At 42.3% G+C, this 10,296-nt stretch overlaps 1 protein-coding gene across 1 annotated transcript; it reads right to left on the bottom strand.

The window, feature by feature from the left end:
• Nucleotides 1-785: 785 nt before the first annotated feature.
• On the bottom strand, nucleotides 786-9,090 carry LOC310993417 (glyceraldehyde-3-phosphate dehydrogenase-like). The gene is made up of 12 exons (XM_083981761.1): nucleotides 8,985-9,090; nucleotides 8,601-8,648; nucleotides 4,151-4,250; nucleotides 3,774-3,883; nucleotides 3,577-3,667; nucleotides 2,807-2,922; nucleotides 2,515-2,596; nucleotides 2,259-2,410; nucleotides 1,916-1,994; nucleotides 1,651-1,734; nucleotides 1,272-1,369; nucleotides 786-1,133 (listed from the first exon to the last, which is right to left on the bottom strand). The coding sequence occupies exons 2-12, from the start codon at nucleotides 8,621-8,623 to the stop codon at nucleotides 1,064-1,066; spliced, it is 1,005 nt and encodes a 334-aa protein (XP_083837887.1). The 5' UTR covers nucleotides 8,624-8,648; nucleotides 8,985-9,090; the 3' UTR covers nucleotides 786-1,063.
• Nucleotides 9,091-10,296: the final 1,206 nt, after the last annotated feature.

Raw genomic sequence — 10,296 nt, 5'->3', positions numbered from 1 at the left:
AATCACTGGAATAAGTTTAATTTTGCTGTTGGTGAGTTAATTCTGTGAAATGCAATTTAAAGATTCAATAGAAATGTAATAGTGTTTTGTTTTTCAGGACACTACTCGAAAAATGAAATAATGATAAGCAAATCTGATCTGTTAATAATATGGAAAAATATAACATTAAATATAAATGTGTGAGATTCATGAGTCTATAAAAAATAATCTTTTAGTGTCCCCATGCACTGTCCAGAAGTCTTATTTTTTTGGTGTCAGTTTAACTTACATCCCACCTGCTTCATAATATTCAGTTATTTCCCAAGAAACCAATTTCCTACTCTGCACCAAAATCTGTCAATGTGCAGTACAAATGAGACAGGTTTATTGTGACTCTGGCTGTGAAATACAGCAGGACACAGACAGGGGATAAATTAAAGGAAATGTGAACTTCAGATTGAACACCTGTGCTTTTGTAACCATTTGTAACTACATGTGGGTGATGTATTAACATGTTAATGTGTTTGTTTTCCTGGAGCTTGAGAATAGGTGAACTTGCGACAGCCTCTTTAGAAAACTTACATCCTGTTTACCTCTCCTAGCTTCAGTCTAAAGTTGGATAAATTAACTGCTCAATTACATTTTGGCCACCATCCCGAAAATAAATTAAATATATTGCACCAAACAACGTCACCTGTCTGGGCAAGTCGAGCAGAGCTTTATAGGAGTCTGACTGAAAACTATTCAGAGACATGCACACCAACAAACACAACAAAAACGGCATGTTTTTCCACATACTGACGACTTTTATTGTCACATTAAGTGCTAAAAGGAGCCACTTTGTATGTTTAGTGCAACAAGATCCATTCAGTACAATACAGTTTGGTGGTGGGAACTCGTCTGTACAAACACTGCCTGCTGCAGTCCTCACTGCTGGACGGGACAGAACAGAACAGAGGTGACTTTGATATAAAAACGCATCAGATAGACGTCCGAGTTTGCTCCCGGGACGGATGGCATGGCATCCAGTTAGTTACAGGTGAAAGAGGAGGGAATCATGGGAAGGAACGATGACGAGACTTTTTTACTCCTTGGTGAACATGTGCTGGACCAGGTCGCACACACGGTTGCTGTAGCCGAACTCGTTGTCGTACCTGCAGCGTAACAGAGAATGAGGGAGGTTAAAGAGAGAGCAGGTTCATGTGGTGATGTTCACGGACTTAGGAAAATATCCCGTCATCAGAGTGACAGACAATCTGAAGAGCAGGAAAAAAGACATTTCATTTACTAACCAGGAAACCAGCTTGACAAAGTGGTCGTTCAGTGCGATGCCAGCGCCAGCATCAAAGATGGAGGAGTGAGGGTCGCTGTTGAAGTCTGTGGACACAACCTGAGTGGAAAGAGATGAACACAGATGTTGGACATGATAGATGTGTTCATTCATGCTTTTGTTTATTAAATCAGCACATGGTCCATGAAATGAATCAAACAGAGCAGCAGATTCAGCTTTAACTACAAGGTTATATAGAAGGGTGCTGCCATCTAGTGGTGTTTGTATGACATTACACACACCAGTCAGACAGTCACCTCTGCTGCTCTCTCTATTCAAATCTAAAAAGAAAAAAATACCCATGATGACCATCTTGTAACAAGGTGGGGGTTTTTTTGTACCTGGTCCTCTGTGTATGCCAGGAATCCCTTCATGGGTCCCTCAGCGGCGGCCTTGACAACCTTCTTGATGTCATCGTACTTGGCCTGAGTGATAGGAAATGAATTAAGAACATTTAAATTAAAGCCATTATGAGGAATTGCATAAGAAATTAAAATCTGACCATTAGATTTCAGTAAAAAAAAGTAAAATCCAGATAAAAAGGAGTTAATATCCGCTCAATGTTACATCCATAGTAAAGCAGCTGGTTGTTTAACAGATACTTACGGGCTTCTCCAGACGGACAGTCAGGTCAACAACAGACACGTTGGGGGTGGGGACACGGAAAGCCATACCGGTCAGTTTGCTGTGAGAACAAGACGATCAGAGTCAAAACTCAGGTCACGTTCCACTTATTTTATTCTCCTAAACAGCCTCACGACTGAATCCTGAAGGAATGAGTTGTATTCACTTCCAAGTCAATTCACACTTCATTTCCTCCACTATGGGAAGATTTACAAGGCTGTGTCTAATCACAGAATCCTAAAGTCTACGTATCTAAATGACATGACATGTTTCTTCTAATTGTTCCCGACAGCGCTCAGACAACCAAGGAAAAGGAACAACGCACCCGTTCAGCTCGGGGACGACCTTGCCCACGGCCTTGGCGGCGCCGGTGGAGGCGGGAATGATGTTCTGGGAGGCGCCGCGTCCATCCCTCCACAGCTTACCAGAGGGACCATCAACGGTCTTCTGTGTGGCGGTGATGGCGTGGACGGTGCTCTGGAGGACGCAGACAGGAAGGAAACGTCATCCGAGGTTAGCGACTCTAGTTATGTGGCGTGTTTGGTTTAACGTTTTATTTTTTAAATGTCTGAGTTCTTTACCATGAGACCCTCAACGATAACGAAGTTGTCGTTGATGACCTTGGCGAGGGGAGCCAGGCAGTTGGTTGTGCAGGAAGCATTGCTACAGAGACAAGACAGGGAACACAGATTGGAATATGTTTTAAGAGATGATCCACATCTGTCCTCAGCAGGTCTGAAAACACTGAACACGCTGCATCACCCTGTCCAGTCTACAAGGTCAATATCATCAACAGCTACTAGAATTAAAAAGCTACAGAGGAGTTTAAGACATTGTCCTGAATTAAAACAACGTCCATCAGCAGAAACTCACCTGACAACCTTCATGGAGTTGTCGTACTTCTCGTGGTTGACGCCCATGACGAACATGGGAGCATCAGCGCTGGGGGCAGAGATCACCACCCTCTTGGCGCCGCCCTTCAGGTGAAGCTGCAGGAGACACGAGGATGGAGGTTAGTAAACTGAAATAAAAATTACAGTGGCAATTTTTCCAAAAACGAGAACTAAAGAAAAACCACAATGAAATATGCATTAAAACTAAAACTACACTGAATGACAGATAACATCAGCTTAGTTTTAGTTTTCTTAGAGATGCTAAAGCTGCAAGGGATGCAACTAAAAGAGTAAAATCCCACAAAATTTGGAAGTTCATCTTCAGAGGTCTCACGGAGGCTTTCTCCTAAAACCTGAAAATATACATTTATTCTTACAGGTTCTATCTATAATATTGATTTTTAATAACTGGATGATTTATTTATTCTTTTTCCTGTGTGAGCATGCATGTGTGTCGTTGAGGATGTCCTTTTTAGTCATTTTTAGCCCTGGAATGGATGTGGCACCACAAATCTCGTTGCACTTTGTTGCAATGACAATAAAGGCTATTTGAATTTGAAAAACTAAAATTAAGACTAAATAAAAACTAGTCAATTCCTTAAAAATAAAATATAAAACCAAAAACTTCTTCATCACTTGTTGAACTAACTAAAACTAAACTGAAATAAAAAAGCAAACTGAAAAACTTAATAAAAACTAATGAAAAACTTGCTTCATAACGGACATGGAGGTTTATCCAGTGCAACTTACAGAGGCCTTCTCGATGGTGGTGAACACACCGGTGGACTCCACGACGTAGTCGACGCCAGCATCGCTCCATTTGATGTTGGCGGGGTCTCTCCTGCATGAGGCATCAAAATAAAAATAAAAGCAGGTTAGACTGAGTCACACAACGATGTGGTTAAAAGACAATGAATGTGATATAAAGTGCCACATGTACTACGTACTCGTGGAAGACGGTGATGTGCATGCTGCCGATGACCAGCTTGCCGCCCTCGGCCTTCACCTCTCCGTGCTTGAACACACCGTGAGTGGAGTCATACTTGAACATGTAGACCTGCAGCCGAGGACGACAGGAGAGGAGACATTTAAAAACAAACATTTGATACGTTTGATACGAAATAAGAAAATCAAAAAATAAGTTAAGTAAGTAAGTTACCAAAGCTTGATATTTGCCCATCTTACTAAACCAAACTTGTCCTCAACTTACACTTCACTTTTAGCTTTCAGGACAAAAAACAACATTTGATCCAGAACGAACTCTGGAGAATTTTTGAGAACCGCAGTTACAAGAAGATCATGACCCAGGGCGTGTTCCTCTCACCATGTAGTCCAGGTCGATGAAGGGGTCGTTGATGGCCACAACCTCGACCTTGCCACCGGTGGCGGCGGCGCGGGTCACCAGACGGCCGATACGACCGAATCTGAAACACAAGGAGAAGAAAAACCCAGAGAGATCAGAGCAGAGCCGACGTGTCCAGACTCAGAGGGAAACCAGATAGACGGATTAACAGTTTAAATGAGGATTTGTGCCAGTATTAGATCGCAAGAAGAGAAAATGTGTGAATAAAAGCCTGAATTATCAAAATATCTGCTTTTATGAGATCTACTGTTGAATAGTTTTACCAAAAAGCAACTTAGGTTCCACAAACTGTCATTTCCATCCAAATTAAATGTAAAAATCTTTCTCTCTGCCTCGGCTGCAGAACCAGTCATGCTGCTGCATTTCCCCTCTGTGTCCAGCAGGTGTCACCGGCGCTCAAACTGCAACGGGAGCCACTGCAGAGGACAAACGGGCCGTACAAGGCCTGCCAACCTTGACTGAAGATAACAATAGTTGGCACCGGCAGCTGAAAGCCTGTTTACGCCTAATATGGCTGCCGTTACAGCAGGTCACACAGCAAGAGGCCTCAAAGTGGACAGAGAGACGATCCTCATACTGTACCGGAGCTGAACTGGGGTTATTTTTTTCTTTTTTTTCTTTCATGTTAACCACTGAAATGACAGATTCAAGCTGAAGGAATAAAAACAGGTGGAGCTGTAATGATGCATGATGGTCTGTGAGAGAAGCAGCGAGCTAAAGAGGTGGAGGTGGAGGAGGAGGAGACTCCTTTCCCCTCAATTTAGCTTTAGATTACAGAGCGAGATGAGGTGGAAGTGCACCTGTGGACGAGGACGACGTGACCTCAAACTCTGATGGAGCAGAAAGAAAGGAGGAAGGTGGAACGAGACCCCAGTGTAAAAAAACAACCTGCAGCAGGATTTCCTAGTGATGAAGTTTAACTAACATGGTTTAAAGAAAAATAAGAAGTTCAGCCAGAGGTTCACAGCAGAGTTGCTTCATTTTATAAAGTTTATCCAAACACCTGAACTCTGGTCTGATAAGGGCCGACTGTTAAACCCTAAAGCACCAGACTGCAGCGCTGACAAAGGGGGAAAAAAAACACCACAATGAAGCAGGAGACTCAGTCAACAGTGGAAAGTCATGATCTCTATTGATCTGTCGAGTTCTTGCTGATATTTCGTAGCGTTGCTCAAGGGCTCGACAGTGCGATGGAGAAACTGGATGTTGAAGCTTCGTTTGAGGTCTCATTGTGAAGAAGAAGGTGAAGTGGAGCAGCTTCAAAACACATGAGGGAGCAGAGAGCGATGCATCAGAGGTGTTAAGAGATACACAAGTGTTTGCAGCCTCAACATGTCTATACAACCTCCTTAGAGATAAAAACACTATGGAAATAAAATCTACTTGAAGTGTTTTTTTCTTCAGACTTGTTTCTTGTGAGTTCTTCATTATTCAGATCAGAAACATACAAGAACAAACTGTCAGTGAGTCTTAACCGTCCACTGATCCTTCTAGAGTTTCAGCTCTTTAGGACCTGATGATGTGACTTTTAAACAACGTCTTGTGTGGCGTGGTTTGCGTGGCTGTGGTTGAAGGTCTGATATAAATAAACTTTCTTTGACTGTCACAAAAAGAAAAGTAGAAACTTTGCGCTGTTATCATGTTACTGTAACTATACTATTTATACTTCACATGTTGAGTCCTGTTATGCAACGTCGCTCATCTCAAGCTCACATTACACATTCAGTCTACAGTATGTCCTTATGATACTGATTAATGTTTGAACCCGTGACAAAGACAATCCCCCCTGTGTCTGCTGGGACCAGAGACCCCGTCCAAGGACAGTTTCCTAACAGGGATGAGTGTCTGTGTCTGTAGCTGAACATCTGACCGAATCGGCTGACTGATTAATCCTAAATGCACGATAAACACATCGCAAAAGGTCGCCTGAAATGCGATGAGTATGTTTTATCTACAGGTGCCATGCAGGGATATTAGATAAGACACCTCAACTGTATGGATAATATGCACTCCTGAATAATCTATCGTCACTGCAATATTAAACATTAAATGTCAGATAAAGGCTAAGAAAACGCCAAACGTTCCCAATCAAACCTCTCAAACTCAACTTTATGTCGGTATCAACACCTGAGGTTTTGTGAATATGAACCATGAACGACTACCGTAGAAGCTCATGTGATTCACACCGAGGATGTTTCCCCCTCATCTAGAAATCTACTGAAACACTTTTTTAAAGTTGTTCTTGGCCCGAGGTCGTCCCAGCACTTTTCATTAGACAACTGTTTAATCAAAGTAGCTGAGACAGATCTGAGTCCAAAGGGAAAACAGACAGATGCTTTGCAGATTAAAAGCCGTAAACTTAAAACTGAAGTGACAGGAATAAAAGTCTTTGTGTCTGGAGGAGAACAAGTTTTTTAGTCCTGCAGTGAAGGACGTCGCCACAAAGCAGGAAAAGTAACGTCAAAATGAGTTCATAATATGCAGCTGCAGGGACTTTTTCCTCAGGTGGGAGGAAACCAGTACGACCACTGGGAGAACATGCACCGCAAAAAGGTCCAGAGCCAAAACGCAAACTGAACCATTTTGGATTTGTTTTGTTTTGTTTTTTCCCCCAGATTCTGGAAACCTTCGCCTCCACGCGCTCACAAACAGAGGGGACCTGAGGGACGGTGTCAGCGGACAGGCAGCTCTCCTCCTCGCTTCGTTTTGGGAAGCCACCAAGCAGCCAGAAGGCCAAATGGAGCCGAGCCCATCTTTTGTTTCTGAGGCTCAGTGTTGGCGTTGGTACCGGGCCAGAACCGAGGAGCTAAAACCTCCCTGCAGCTCGACAGCAGCTGCTTCACACAGAGAGAGACAGAGAGGGAGAGGGAGAGGAGAGAGAAAATGTTTCGCCGGCCGTCTCCAAGCCGGAGCAGCGTCCATAAACCTGCGGCCGGGTGGAGACTGAACTTCAGCGGAAAGGTTAGAGGGTTAAAAATAGTCGAGGGGAGAAGAAAAGGAATGTGACAGCTGAGGACGGAGAGCAGTGATACCGACACAGAGAGAGAGAGAGGAGGGAGAGGAGGGTGATGAGGGTGGGGGGGATTGGAGAAGAAGAAGAGGGGACACCAACCGTGACAGCACAACACCACCACCCGACTATAAATAACCAGAGAATAGACGGGTCCGGCCCTGAGTCCTGTCCTGTCCTGTCACTGTCCAACACTTGGACAAAGAAAGTCTCATCAAAGAGCTCGAGGGGGAAAAACTGTAGATACTTTTATTGTGAAAAGTCGCATCATTAATGTCACTTCCTCAAACTTCAGCATTTAGACTTTGACTATTTTATTTAGCAAAAGGTTTGTATTTTACTTTATATCATCCAGAGATTCTTTTTTCCTTCCTCTGGTCTTATGTGGGGTCTACGGTTGCAGTAATATCTTTTATTTATTGATTGATTTCCCCCAATCATTCATTAACAAACAGATTCTAACAGCCCATAACGCTCCAGAGCCTGTGGTGACGACTTCATGTTCTTCATTTTGTCCAATTAGCAGATAAAACCCCCAAATACTCAGTTTACCGCAAAGTTGAAGTGTGCATGAAAGTTACTTTGCTCGTTTGGTTTTTACACATAAATATGAAAATCACATCGTCTCTACATTGTCTTTTATCATTTTCTTCTCGTCTTGAACTAATATAATAAAAACCCTGACAGACCCGAGGTCACAGAGCCGGTGTTCTGGTCCTGTGCTCGGATGATCTTTGCCCTTTGAAGCTGCGGTTTAGGAAATAAAGGCTTTTCTGCTCCTGCAGCTAAAAAAAGAAACTCTGCTGAGTTGAGTATCATCTGCAGCGCGTCCCAACACCAAAGCTTCAATTTCAGACATGAAACTCAAGAGGGATTTAAGGAGCGGGGGGGATTTTTTGGACGCCGGAAGCCTCCTCCGGTTTGTTTTAGTGCCAGTTGATGATCATCACTTCACCGTCGCCAAATCAAATAGTTTCTCCAACTTTAAAGTAATGTTAGCACAGCAGTAAATGTCTGAGGTCTCAGGGTGACAACACCGTCATCTGTCAACACTTGAAGACAGTCACTCTGTTTTCTGGTTCTTTCTGGACAATTTAACACTTTTTTTCCCAGGTTTTTTTATTTGTTTGTGTTCTGCAGGATTATTGTGTTGCATTTCAGCAAAATTAAACACTGAGCACTTGTTAAAAATGATTCAAATACAGAATTTAAGAGCTGCAAACATTAGTAGATGCACAAAAATCAACTCTGAGATGTGCAGTGACATTGGGCTGCCTCTTTGGCTTTTTTAGACACAAACTCTGAGCTCAGGTGAGTTGTGACAGGTGTTTTCATCACTGAGGAGAAGATAAATAATCTGACAGGAGGTCAAGAAGAAAAAGGAAAAGAGCGTGAACTCACCCGTTGATTCCGATCTTCACCATTTTGTCTGATGTGGTCTGATCCTCACTGCAAAGAGAAGGAGCAGAGTCAAACCCAAAAACACCACAACACAACACAACATAACACAAAGGAAGTGAAAACTGTGCACAACCAAAAACTGAAGAATCACTGAACTTAAACAGAAAAATCAACCTGTTCTCCACATTTTAACAAACTTTTAAATGACTTTAAGTGTTAATTTCTACTTAAACAGCAGGAGCTTCAACACAAAGACACTAGTTTGTTTTAGTTTGTCCTCCACCTGTTGCTACAATCACACACACACAATCTCTCTCTCTGCAAAAACTGAAAATACACTGCAAAACTGACTCTACACAACAACAGGTGAAGTGGTGCCAGTACCGTCTGTGATGAAGGCACCTGTCTCTGTCCTCTGACGAAGAAGTGAGAGCGGGGACGAGCGGTGCTGTGTCGCCGCCATTTATCCCCACGCGCCGCCGCCGGACACGCCCCCTCCCTCTCCCACTCTGAATGTCAAGGTCGCTGTTTGTTTGTCAGGTGGTTTAGACTAGAGCACAAGACCCACCGGTTCACAGGTCACAGCAGGGTTTTTTATTTCTAATATAAACATTAAACATAAACATGTTTTTTTTAAAAACACTTTGCCTCACCTGGACTCAGGTGAAAAACGCGTTGACCGTCATGTTTATTCTGTTTACACAGTCTCAGATTTGGATTTGACTGGTTTCTGATGGCTATGATGATTCCTCCGCCAAGGAAAGTAGTTCCTGTGCGGATGTTGAATAACAATGTAGCTGCTGTTGCAGTTTGGCAATTTGTGGCACATGGGCATCAATGAAATTAGTTCCCCAAATTAAACAATATTAAATCAGATTATTTCACTCATTTAATGTAAATACAAACATTCATGACAGATAGACAGTAACAGTAACATTAACAACTGGTTTTATGATACAACACAAAACATTTTATTGTGTCATCATATCAATATCACATTATCATCATATTTATATATATATTATATAGAATATTTCAACATTGTTCTCACATTTATTTTGTCATTTAACTGATGACAAAGATACTGATGTTCACTCCTGTAAGTGACTGTGAATGAAATCAGAACACACACAGACACACACCCCCTCCTGTCCAGTCTCATGTTCACTGTAAGACATCGAGGGTGTGTTGACCATGTGATGCTGAGGAGCAGCTCACTGCTACGTGAACCACAGCACGAACAGTGAGGAGGGGTGTGTGTGTGTGTGTGTGTAGGAAATGTCACGGCAGCTCGAGGCTTGGAGTTGCCACAGTCCCTTAGTGTCCCATCGTGCTGCTACAGGACTCTTAAACTAATATAAACTACACATTAGTATTGTTAAATGATTTAATAAGAACAGTTTAATTAGAGTATATACAGTTTATTGAGTATATAAAACTCACTATAAAATGTTTGTGAGCAGTTTTATCTTCCCCTGTGGACTCTTAAGGCTGGTATAACACTTAAAGACAGGACATACTACTACTAGACTACTTATAATAATGATACATTTAATCTATCTGTGTTATCAAAGCTACAATATAAACGATGAAATAAAATAAAATAAAATAAGACCAAAAAGCAACAGTACCAAAGAAAGTAGTAGTAGTAGAAGTAGTGGTATATATACTACTACGGTGGCCATCAGAGTTCAAA

This window comes from Trachurus trachurus, assembly GCF_905171665.1.
Source record: "Trachurus trachurus genome assembly, chromosome: 11".
In the NCBI taxonomy this organism is placed as follows: Eukaryota; Metazoa; Chordata; class Actinopteri; order Carangiformes; family Carangidae; genus Trachurus; species Trachurus trachurus.
Note: the sequence above shows the minus strand (reverse complement) of the source record. Positions and strands in the feature narration are given on the sequence as shown.